Genomic DNA, 12,603 nt, shown 5'->3' on the forward strand with positions numbered 1-12,603 from the left:
TTGACTGGTTGCATCACACTTTCTAGGCCACAAAGCCTAAAATATTCACTATCTGATCCTTTACGGAAAAAAAATTTGCCCACCTCTGATTTAGAAAATAGTGTAATGTCTAGATTTTGCTCTATTTTCCAAGTATTAGCACATACAAGTTCCTGTTCCTGTTTAAGCTAGTTCACCTAACAGGGAAAGTTGTTTTGTTTTTGTTTTTAATTGACAATCTTTGATTCAAGTTTATATTATAGTTCAGAGCAAAAGTTCAATGGTTTGGTTGTGGACTCAAATAATATAGCTTCTCCACTTTGGGGGTACACAGCCTGGCTGTGGTCCTTGAACAGAACATTTTTACAAATTTGGAACAAAGCAGGCAGGTGAAATGGAATGCTTTTTGCTCTGGAGGATGTCTTTTATTCCAGTTTAGCCATACACTGCTCCTTCCAGCACTAAGGTCCAGAGAGTCCAGAGAGTCTGTCTGTATTCCTCCACCCTAGCTAATCCTATTTTCTACAAAAGTTCAGACATCATTTGTTGGCACCTAGGCTTTCTCATCAATAGAAGTATGCCCTTTTCCCGACTTCTTTCATAGATACAAACATTTGAAAACAAACACCGTACCCTAAATGCTAATACAGTCTACCAGTCCGTCCTTGGAAGCTAAATGTAGCCTACTGTACTGTTGCAGCGACTTCGGAACTGACATCCAGCTTTCCAACTCTGTGCAGATGCTGGATCACATACGAAACTTCTACCTCATTTTTAAAAAACTCTTTAATTATGGAAGATTACAAACACATGCAAAAACAGAGCAGTGTAATAAAAAACAAACAAAAAAAAAACAAAAAACAAAAACACGTCCCCAGCAGCCAGCCTCAACAAGTATCAATATTCTGCCCCTTTTCCCCCATTTATCCTTCCTCCCAAGTTTGTGCTTGTCTATTGTTTGTTACAGTATCTGAAAGCAGACCTCACACATCAAATCATTTCACCCATAAAAGCTTGTTTGTTTCTCTTAGATAAGGCCCTTCCCCTTGGAACAAAACTGTGAAACCACTATCACATCTGACAAAGTTAATAATGATTCTTAACATCATCTACTACCTGGTCCAAGTTCAATTTTCTCCACTGTTTCAATAATGTCTTGTTAAAGCTGGTTTGTTCAACTAAGAGCCCAAATCTGACCACATAGTGTTATTCGGTAATCGGTCACTTAGGTGTCTTTTCATCCACGACGGATCACCCTCATTTTTGTTTTCAACTACCACCAGCATACACTTAAATTCTAGTTGGCCAAGCAAACCTTACCAAGAGTAGCACCTCTTCAGGCTGCACATGCTACAAGCAAATTCACAGGCCCCGTAGGCACAAACTCACACAGCTCCACTTTCCAGTGCGATCCGCCACAGGGACCAATATGCCAGGCCACCCCACACACTTTCTGCTCTCAAGAGAAGGAATTTAGCAAGGTAATTCTCTAAAATTAAATCTTTTCTGTGCTGCGATGGCCTGAAGACTCTGAATGATTTTAAAAAAACAAGGCATCCATTCATTAAGGCTTTTTTTTTAAGTTAGCCAGATTTAATCAAGAATCACAAAGTAAATCAGACAAGCCTTGTAATCCATTATTGTTACGCGTAACAACATTAATTAAACACCTAGCTCAAACAGGACATTGGGTTATAAAAAGGATGACCTGTGTCCCTGCCCAAAGCAACTTACAGCCTAAATGAAGCAGTTATCACATCACTTACACAAAACAACCAAGGAAGACAACAGACCTAAAATCACCCAAACTGACATCCATGCCCTGCCATTAGGTTAAGAATACTTGTGAGGCTGATCTGGGTGACAGAAGAAAAAAGAGTCAAAAGAGTCTGACTGCTAATACTATCATTTACGAGCTGTGCCACACTACTTAAGTTATTTAACCTCTCTGATTTCTCAGTTCTATAGTTTGTAAAATAGGTATAATCTCACCTACCTCACAGAGTAGCAGCATAAACACTGAACCAGAAAATCTTACGTGAAAGCCCAGCACTGGTAAGGACAATGAAAATAATAATAATTCATTGACTATAAAACTCGTTATGCCAGGCACTGAGCTAAACTGTTACATGTGTACTATCTCATCTAATCTTATCAATTCTCTGAGGCATCTTCTATTCTTATTTAATTTTCCAGATGAAGAAATTGAACAGAATGAATGAGGGATCGATCTGCTTGTCCAATATGATGACACAGCTAAAGGCAGGAAGTGGGTCACAGGACCTCAGGGTTCTTGCTGTCAGTCACAGCATAATAATACCAAATGCCACCCCAGTAAAGTATAAAGGTGGGACCCAGGGAGTTTTGTGGGGGAACAGGCCCTCCTACTATGGCTTACATTAAATCAATTATATTATAAAGTCATGAAGTCCAGCACCTGGTAGCTTCCACCTCTGCTTAAACAGGAAGCCCCACGAGACTCCCAAAGTTGCAATACCAAGGCATGGGTATATTCAGAGCCATGATGGTGGTTTCCCTCCTTGTTGGGGCAAGTCTTCAGCCATCTGCCACAGAGTATTTAAGGCTTTCTCTAGTATAAGTGTCAAACACCCAACACTTGTTCAAAGAGGGCCAAAGTAAAATCAATTATTTTTCCATATATAATCTCTTACTTTCCTTTTGCACATATGTACAATAAAGACTGAAGGAAGCTAGCCACCAGGAAAGAGGTCAAATTGCCTACAGCCACCCACCGTGGTTTGAGACGATCAACCAAGGCAAGTAGAAAATAGAAAAGGTATCTGGACAAGAACTGAGGTCCTGGCCGACAATTCCACCAGATGTCCTGTGAGTGAAGCGATCTCCAACCCTCTCATCTTCCCAGAGTTCAGCTGAAACCACATGAAGCTTCCGTATCACCCAGTCAACCCACAGAATTGTTAGCAATAATAAAACTGTTAGTTTCAGGGCGTCTGGGTGGCTCAGTTGATTAAGCATCTGACTCTTGATTTTGGCTCAGGTGGTGAGATCAAGCCACACATCGGGCTCTGAGCTTTGCGCTAGTCTGCTTGAGATTCTCTCTCCCTCTCTCTCTGCCCCTCCTCCTGCTCATGGTGTTCCTCTCGAAATAAATAAATAAATGAATAAAATCAGGGATGCCTGGGTGTTCAGTGGTTGAGCATCTGCCTTTGGCTCAGGGTTGATCCCGCCTGGGATCGAGTCCCACATCGAGCTCCCTGCATGGAGCCTGCTTCTCCCTCTGCCTGTGTCTCTGCCTCTCTCTGTGTGTCTCTCATGAATAAAGAAATAAAATCTTTAAAAATAAATAAATAAATAAAATCTTTTTTAAAATAGCAAATAATAATAATAAAATGCTGTTGGTTTAAGCCACTAAGTTTCGGAGTGACCTAGATAACCAAAACAGTCAGCAATCAGCTTTCCCAGCCAGGCCAAATATCAAATCTATGAATAAAAGGGGCCTTAACAGAAGTTCACTGATGTTTACCAATAGAAATGTGACACTCCTTCCTCTCAAGTATGTCCACTGGCTGAAACACTTATCTCTGTAAACCCAGGGTCTATACTCTACCTGGCTCAACGGTGTTAAATAAATATGAATAATGATCACATTGATAACAACAATCGTGGCTGCTGATGTTTACTGAGTGTTTACAGACAGGGCTTCCCACTAAACCTTTTATTTAACCTTCACGAAAGCCTTTGAGGGGGAACACTATGATGCCCGTTTTACAGTTGAAGCCACTGAGGGTCCGAGTGGTACCATGACTCTGCCGAGATCACACAGCCAGCAAAGAGCCACACAGGACCTCCTTCACCCTCTGGCCATTTGACTCCAGAACCGGTGCTCCTAACCACTCGCTTTATTATTATTATTATTATTATTATTATTATTAATTATTATTATTATGACCCCTTCCGGTGCCACCTATTTCAGTAATGTTGCTTCCTCCTAACAAAATGTCTATGAACAGAGTTTAAAACTGCCCGTGACCTGCGGTACTTTTTCAATAAACACTAACTTTCATGACGTAAGGAAACCTGCAGCCGGGGAAAGAAAGATGGGACAGTAGGCCCCGATTAACGTTAGCTGCTCCCGTGGTTGTACAGACCTCCTGCCGCAGCAAGCATCCCAGGGCTTGGTTATTTTCTGTTTACCATGTCTGTGCTGTGAACCCCCTGGAAAGAAGAAAGCTGTCCTTGTCTCTGGTTCATCTTTGTAGGTCTCGGGCGCTGCACGTGGCCTGGCCCTGAATAAGTAGGTGCTCAAGAAACGTTTGTTGGAGGGAAAGGAAATGCCTCATTCACCACGAATGTGAACCTGCACCTGCCCTTGTGGGGAGGGCACCTCCCCCCGCCAGCAGTCCTGCAGGTGACCCCAAAGGGCAGGAGAGGGCAGGAGGGCCCCCTAGAGGCACGCCGGCCCACAGGGCGCTTCGGGGTAGGACGCGGGGCTGGGCTGGAGTCCACACAGGGCCCGCACCTCCAGACCCCGGAACGCCCTGGGGAAACGCGGAGAGCCCGGGTGGAAGTCTCCCCAACCCCGCGGCGGCCGCGGAGCCACCACCAGGCCCCGGGACGACCCTCCCGCCCCTCCCGACCCCCCGGGGGCCGCGGCCGGAGCACGACGAGGAAGAGACACAAAGTGACCGGAAGTCAGAAGTTTCCCAACGACCCAGATCCTCCCGGAGAAGGGGAGGAGGGGAGGAGGGGAGGGCTCCCCATCCCCGGCCCGCCCCGCCCCGCGAGGAGGCACCGCCACAAGTGCATCCTCCGGGCGGTCGGGGTCCCGCTCCTCGGTCCCGACAGGAGGGGCCTGGCCCGCAGCCGCCCCCGCCCGCAGCGTTCCGCGCACCCCGAGCCCCGTGAGAGGTTCCCGGGGAGGGGCGGGGGCCCCCCAACTGCTACTTACAATCGTCTAAGTCATCGTGCAAGTCCACAAAGTACAGGGGGATCTCTGAAAACCGAGAAACACACAGGAGTTACACACAAGGAGGGGGCCGCGGCCTCGACGGGGGGCCCCCGCCCCCTCCGACCCCCCCTCCCCGCTCCCCCGCCCCTGCGCCCCGGGAGCCAACCCCACTCACCCGCCATCTTGGGATGGGCCAGGAGGCGGGGTCCGCGCGGGGGGCGGGGCCCGTGGGGCGAGGGGGCGGGGCCTCGGGCTCCCAGCCCCGCCCCCCGGGCAGGCCCCTCCCCGCTCTCCCGCCCCTGCGCCCGGGGAGCCAACCCCACTCCCCCGCCATCTTGGGATGGGCCAGGAGGCGGGGTCCGCGCGGGGGGCGGGGCCGGCGGGCGAGGGGCGGGGCCTCCGGCCCTCGCCCCGCCCCCTCGGGCAGGCCCCGCCCCGCGAGCCTCGCGGCGAAGGTGGCTGCCGAGGTGGGCGGGGAGGTCAGGTGACCCGGCCAGCGTCCCAAGATGGCGGCGGCGGCGGCGGCGCCCGGGAGGCCGAGGCAGCGTCCCGGCTGCTGAGGCGGGCCCCTCGCGCGCGCGGCTGGCGACGGACGGGCCGGGCCGAGGGCTGGCGAGCGGGCAGCCGCCGCCTCTGCGCGCCCCGCGGCCGGGGCCGAGCCGTGCGGCGGCGGCGCCGGGGGATGCTCGTGCTGGGCCCGGCCTCTCCCTCCTCAACTTAGGGCGGCGGCGGGCCCGCGCCCCTGGCTCCCGGGCCATGGCGCTGAGGGAGCTCAAAGTGTGCCTGCTGGGGGTGAGTGGCGGCGGGCCGGCCGGGAGGGCCGCGGGAGGCCGGGCAGGCCGGGCAGGCCGGGGCCCCAGGCGCGCCCTCGTCCCCTGCGCCCCCTCCCCCGCCGCGGCCCGCGGGGCGGTCCTGCCACCTCGTCCCGGCCCTGCGGGGGGGACCCGACCCGCGGACGGCGAGGCCCCCGACGGCTTCCCGCCGGCGGGCTCGGTGCACGTTGGCCGAGTCGCCCCGAAGTGCGGCCCCGCCGCCGGTCTTCCTCGTGCGGCTTTTGCAAGCAGAGTTCGTCTCCTTTTCTCGTCTGTTCGGAGTTTGTGGGACACGCTCGGGGACGCTTCTCACTGAGTTACTTTCTCGGGGGGGGGGGGGCGGGGGGAGGGGCACGTTCAAATCAGGAAGCCCCCCCCCCCCAAAAAAAAAAAAAACGAGTTGGAAGCTTCAGCTTCCTGCCTCGACGGAGCATCTTGGCGCCCTCAGGTCACGCCCTGTGGAGTTGGGGCTCTTTTGCCTGAGTGGCTGCTTTAGAGGCCGAAAGGGATCCCAGTAACTAGTCCAGCACCAGCAGCACCAGCACCAACACCCCTTCCCAAGTAGGGCGGGGCTGTGACCCTATCAGGGATCGCTCGAGTAATTTCAGGAGTTCATAGTCTACCTCCACGTGTCAGAAAGTGAGTTTGTGGCTTTATCACGCCGAGCACAAACTTTGGGCTTCTCAAAAGGTTCTGGTGTCCCGGTAAAAACTGCAAGACATTCCCCGCCCCCACCCTCCCCGTCCTACAGTTAAGTACATCTCGAAACCCCCTCCCTCCCACTGAATGTTTACAAACACCCTGCGCCCCTTGACGTCCTGAAGACCCGCGCCCGAATTGATGTCTGCGAGATGCCGAGCGAGCCCAAGGCCCCGAAGCGGTGTTCTCCGTCTGCAAGCAGGTGAACTTATTTGTGTTTACCCGCCTCCTTCTTTTCCAGGATACGGGCGTAGGTAAATCGAGCATCGTGTGGCGGTTCGTGGAAGACAGTTTTGATCCAAACATCAACCCGACGATAGGGTAAGAGATTTAAGTTTATTGAGTCTGTCTCTGAAGGTGTCCCGGAAGCCCTTCCAAATTAAAAAAAAAAAAAAAAAAAAAAAAAAGGTGTGTTCCTGGGAGTGGGGAGGCATCGCCATTCTCAGTGCATTTCCCAGGCCCGCAGTTTCCTTTCCATCGTCCCTGGAAGGACTTGGAAGCGTGCAGTGGGGATTGATGTGTTTTGGGAAAGTCACCTTTTGATTGGTGAAGGGGAAACTTCAAAATAAAAATAGGAATGGAGGGGATCCCCGGGTGGATCAGCGGTTTGGCGCCTGCCTTTGGCCCAGGGCGCGATCCTGGAGTCCCGAGATCGAGTCCCACCAGGCTCTCGGCATGGAGCCTGCTTCTTCCTCCTGTGTCTCTGCCTCTCTCTCTCTCTATCATTAATTAATTAATTAGTTAATTAATTAATTTTAAAAAATAGGAATGGAAGCGCTGCTTAGTAGAACGTTGGTCAGTCCATAAATAAAAATACCAGCGGCAGTCACATCTTGAAACAAAGCAGAAGGTGACAGGTCCTGATACTGTTCTTGCAGGCATACCAACTAAAACGTTATTTAGATGGTTTTAGTTCCTCCTGAGAAACAGGACACATGTCAGACCGGGAGGGCCGGCAGACGGAGATGTGGATGCCCAGGACGGGGCTGAGGCCCTGTCACTGCTGCTACCTATCTGAACCCCTCTCATAACCTGCCTACACTAATAGTAATAGCGAATTAATAAATTAATGTTGAATTGTCAGCGTTTTCCAGGTGTCTGTTACTTTGGATATACGTGAAACTGGCTGTTGTAGGTTTTTCACTCAGAAAACTTCTCAGGGTATTTAGATACAGTAATATTAATGACTTACCTTGTGAGAAGTTGTGTTTTATAGGTTTTAATACTATGTTAGGCTTGCAAAATTAAATCGATGCTATGCTATTTTTTATTGCGCACCCCCCTCCAATCAAATGGTTTCTCCCATTTAAAGAAAAATCCAATTCTGCCCAGTACAGAAATGTTTTACGACATACGCATTCAAAGGCATGGGGATGAAACCCCTACTTACTAAATTTCTGAAATTAAAATGCCTTTTGATATCCTTCAAGAAAGAACTGGGTATGTGCACATGTTTAAAACGTGACCTCATCCGCCTCAGGGCCTGCCTGTTGCTACCTGCCTGGGAAAGAGAAGTGACAGGAAGTGATAGCAGGTAGTGCTGGTGACTCAGTGAGTAACACCTTTCACACTGGGTCTGAGCGGAAAACACAGCTCTGCAAGACGCAAACACCACTTTGGTTAAAAGCGCTCTCTCAGAGACAGCCAGAGGACAGGGAGGGGTCTAGCTCCGGTAGCAGTGAGGCTGACAGGCCCGCAGCCCTGTCTGGGGTGTCCATGCACCCATTTGCCAGCCCTCCCATTCTGACAGATGCTTATAGTTTCTCACCTGGAGTCCCACCCTCTTTGCCGGGTGTTCTTGGCTCACATTTCACAGGAAGGAGGAAGATGAGGTGTTCCCCGAGTTTCCTTCCACTTTTCCTTGTTCCTTTTTTCTCAGCCAAAGCGAGTGTGTTCCTCCTCTGTGCCTGACTCCTCACACACCTGAGCTCTGGAGGGCCCTCCTCACCAGTTCTCCCTTTCTTCCCCTGCCTTGCTTTCTTGTCACCGCCTACAAACATGCTCCACTTTTACCTGCCTTACTAAAACAATACCATTCCCCAAGTGCCATACTGGTGGTGGAACTCTTGAAAGAGAACTCACTCCTTCCTCAGCGGCTGCTCTCTCTTCAACCCTCTTCAGTGTTGCCTCAATTCCACTAAAACCACCCTCCCTATGTACCGGTTTCCATCTCATTGCCAAAACCAAGGGCTTTTTTTTTTTTTTTTTTTTTTTCTTTATCCATTGAGTGCCTTCTATATGCCAGATGCTAGACTGGGTGCTGGTGATTTAGACCAGGGGTCAGCTAATCCTGGACCTTGGTCCCACCTCTTGTTTTTGTAAATAAAATTTTATCAAATCACAGTCACCTTCACTCACATGGTATCTCAAGTGCTCTCCAGCTACAATGGCAGAGTTGAATAGTTGTGATGAAGGCGTATGGCCCAGAAAGCTGAAAATACATGCTATTTGGCCCTTCTCAGAAAAAGTTAGCCAACTCCTAATTTAGATAAACTTGGTTCCTGCCCTTATGGACCTTACCTACAAGGAGGAAAGAAATAGATTCGAAAACTAATGTACGGGAAATGATTTATTTGACCTTTTTCTGTGCTCCAAAGGAGACACATGGAATGCTCCAAGAGCACGTAACGGGCCAGAGGCCTGGCCTAGGCCTAAAGGAATGGCCGATGCCTAAGGGTAAAGAGTAGAGGTGTAAAGCACTTGGAAGCCCTGACATTTAAATATTGAAAGATGAGTGGAGTCTTTAATTTTAGCTGTGTTGGAAGGTGCATGCTAGTACCTCATTTTGGTTTTAATTTCCATTTCCCAAAGATGGAGAGAGGGCAGATATGCAGAGGGAGGCAGGAGGGACAGAATGGTTAAGCTCCTATTCTCCTAAAGAAAGCTCCAATATAAGTCCATGCCAGATGGCTCTTAGGGCCTGTGCTTCCCACCACCCCCCCACCCCACCCAGTGTGACATATTTGGCCATTAGGGAAGACCATGAATATGGGAGGAGTGGGGGGATTTAGAATAGGAGGAGGAATGGACACCAAGTTCTCCAGGGATTGAGGTCCAAATCATGGTTTGGAAATAAGGGCCTGGCCCTAAAGAGAAAGGCTGGAGAAATTGACTTTAGACTACATTGCACAGGTGAAACTGAGCAGTGGGTTGGGGGGTGATGAGAGTACTGATGGGAAACGTTGGGAGCAGTACACACACAGCTGGGGAAGACCTGCATGTGCAAAGCAAGACTTACCAGGGAGATTGGCAGCAGGAGAGGACAGTAAGGGAGTATGATCACTTAGGAGAACTGGGGAAGAAAAGAGTTTTGTTCCAACACACCCTGTGGTAGCCTCCCCTGATGTCCAGGACCTGGCCTCTGCTGCCTCACCAGCCTCCTGGCTGCCCCTCCAACATACCCTGTTCCTCCTCTCACCATCCTGCTGTCCCCCATGCTACTCACTGCCCTCAACACCACCAGCTAGTTAACTTCCACTCTTCAAAAATTTTCTTCTTAAACTTTTGATTACAGTATCTTTCAAAGAGCATAGATGTTTAATTTTAATCAAGTTCAATTTATCAGTTTTCATAATTCATATTTTTGTATCACGTACATCTAAAATCACAAAGATTTTCTCCTGTGCTATTTTTTAGAATTTTTAAAGTTTTATGGTTTAAATTTTAGCTTATGACCTATTTCTACTAGCTTTAGTTTGCTGTGCAAGAGAATTCAAGGATCATTTTTTTCCATGTGTCAATCTAGTCATTATAGCAACATTTGTTAATGTTGAATTCTGCATTTATTAAATTACCTTAGTGCCTTTGTTAAAAATAAACTGATAAGTATGTCTAGGTTTATTTCTGTTCCATTGATCCATTTGTGTGTCCTTCTGTTGGTACAGTAAACAGTCCTGATTGCTGTAGATTTCTAGAAAATCTTAAAATTAAGCAGTATACAATTTCCCGTTGTATTTATATTTATCAAATCTGTGTGGCTTTTCTCAGTCCTTTGCATTTCTGTTTAAATTTTAGAATCACGATGTCCAGTTTCTGGAAAAAAAATGGCTGAAATTTTGGTTGTGAATATAGCAAATCTATTGATTAATTTGGGGAGAATTGACAACAATATTGCATCTTACCATAAACATGGTATTATTGGTAATGGCATTATTTTTGTATTAATTTAGTTCTAATTTCTGTCAAAGTTTTTCAGTTGTCACTGTGCAGGCTTTGCACATACTTTGTTAAATTTATCTCAAAGTATTTCATATTTTTTTATGATTAGTAAATGGAATTTTTTAATTTCAATTTTTAATTATTGCTAATACATAGAATAAACTTGTTTTTTACGCACTGGCCTTTTGACTTTCTAAATTCAGTTAGTTCAGGGGCCCCTGGGGCTCAGTTGGTTAAATGTCTGCTTTTAGCTCAGTTCATGGTCTCAGGGTCCTGGGATCAAGCCCCACATTGGGCTCCCTGATCAACGGGGAGTCTGCTTCTCCCTCTCCCTCTGCCCATCTCCTTGCTCATGCATTCACTTGCTCTCTCTCTCAAATAAGTAAAACCTTTGGGGAAGAAAAGAAAAATTCTGTAAGTTCAGGTACGTTTTTCATAGATTCTTTGGGATTTCCTTAGTTACACAGTCAAAGACATTTTATATTGTCAAAGACATTTTACCTCTTTCTTCCAATCTATATGTCTTTTATTTCTTTAACTTGTCCAATTACATTAGTACCTCCAGTACTTTGTTGACAAGTGGTAAGAGCAGACATCCTTACCTTATTCCTTACCTTGGGGTGGGAAGCATTAGAGCCTTTACTATTAAGTTGGATGGCTAGGTTCCAGTTTTTTTTATAGGTACCCACTATCAGGTTGAGAATGTTCTCCTCTATTCCTGAATCAGTGAGATCTTTTATCAAGCATTATTCTGAATTCTGTCAGGTGGTTTTGTTTGGGTTGTTTTTGTCTTTTGAACTGTCCTTAGAATTTTTCTTTTTTAGTCTTAAAATAGTGAATTACGATAATCTATACTCAAATACTAAACAAATGAGTTCCTAGGATAAATTTCACTTGGTTATTATGCATCATTTAATACATTATTGGGTTTGATTTATTAAAATTTTGCTAAGGATTTTTGCCTCCATGAGGTGGATAATTATCTTGTAGTTTTCTGTAATATTTTTCTCTAGTTTTGGTATCAGGTCCTCATTAAATAAATTGGGAAGTGTTTCTTCTTTTTTGGAAGAGTTTATGTAGAATTGGTATTATTTCTTAAAGGTTTGGTATGGCTCACAAATAAAGCCATCTGAGCAAGGAGGTTTTTTTTGTCAGAAATATTTTAACTACAGATTCAATTTCTTTAATAGATACAAGTCTATTCATTTCTTCTTGAGTAAGTTTGTGTCTTTCAATGAATTTATTGTATCTATTTTTTTAATTTATTGGCATAAAATTCATAAATTTTTTTGTTACCCTTTTAATATCTTTAGGATCTGTCTTGCTATAAGTTTATTAATTTTAATGATCTTAAGGAACTAGTTTATTTCATTAATATTTTTCTTTTTTTAAGATTTTACTTATTTATTCATGAGAGGCAGAGACACAGGCAGAGGGAGAAGCAAGCAGGCTCCCTGGGGGAGCCTGATGCAGGACTCGATCCCAGGACCCCAGGATCACAACCTAAGACAAAGGCAGGCACCCCTTCGTTAATATTTTTCTATTTTCTATTTCATTGATTTTTTGCTTTTATCTTTGCCCACCCCCCCCCCCCCCCCATTTGCAGATTTTGGCTTAATTGGTTCTTTTTTTAAAAGTTTTTTATCTTAGGAGTTCAGAATATTGATTTTTAGGGCGTTTTTGTTTTTTTTTGTTTTATTTTTAATGCTCCCTTGTGTGAGGATTTAGAGCTACAAAGTTCCCTGTTAAATACTGGTTTAAGTGAATCCCACAGATTTGATACACTGTTTCATTTTCATTTGTTCAGAGTATTTATCTCCCTTGTGACTTGTTTGACCTGTTGAGAAGTTTCTCTAACCTCCAATTATTCAGGGATTTGCCAGAAATTTTTTGATTATTGATTTCTAGTTTAAATCTGTTGTGGTCAGAAAACATACTCATTATTACTTCAAACCTTTTACATTTGACATTTGTTTTATGGCCTTGAATATGGTCCCTGTGAATGCTCCATGTATATGAGAAGAG

At 46.6% G+C, this 12,603-nt stretch overlaps 2 protein-coding genes across 4 annotated transcripts in view; one reads left to right on the top strand and one right to left on the bottom strand.

The window, feature by feature from the left end:
* Positions 1–5,142, bottom strand: part of LOC477273 (serine/threonine-protein phosphatase 4 regulatory subunit 1-like) — an 81,632-nt gene extending 76,490 nt beyond the window's left edge. Inside the window, exons 1-2 of one of the 3 annotated variants that reach the window (XM_038572702.1) lie at positions 5,085–5,142; positions 4,910–4,954 (exon numbers count right to left, since the gene is read on the bottom strand). In XM_038572702.1, the coding sequence (XP_038428630.1) occupies positions 4,910–4,954; positions 5,085–5,091 (52 nt within the window). In that variant the 5' untranslated portion in view covers positions 5,092–5,142. Of the gene's footprint in view, positions 1–4,109; positions 4,177–4,909; positions 4,955–5,084 lie in introns of those variants that run through there. The other 2 variants (XM_038572706.1, XM_038572704.1) reach the window with 2 other exon arrangements.
* Positions 5,143–5,645: 503 nt separating this feature from the next.
* Positions 5,646–12,603, top strand: part of RAB22A (RAB22A, member RAS oncogene family) — a 49,731-nt gene continuing 42,773 nt past the window's right edge. The window contains exons 1-2 of the mRNA NM_001003208.1: positions 5,646–5,701; positions 6,662–6,741. Of these exons, the coding sequence (NP_001003208.1) occupies positions 5,666–5,701; positions 6,662–6,741 (116 nt within the window). The 5' untranslated portion in view covers positions 5,646–5,665. The remainder of the gene's footprint in view (positions 5,702–6,661; positions 6,742–12,603) is intronic.

Source organism: Canis lupus, chromosome 24 (assembly GCF_011100685.1).
Source record: "Canis lupus familiaris isolate Mischka breed German Shepherd chromosome 24, alternate assembly UU_Cfam_GSD_1.0, whole genome shotgun sequence".
Taxonomy (NCBI): Eukaryota; Metazoa; Chordata; class Mammalia; order Carnivora; family Canidae; genus Canis; species Canis lupus.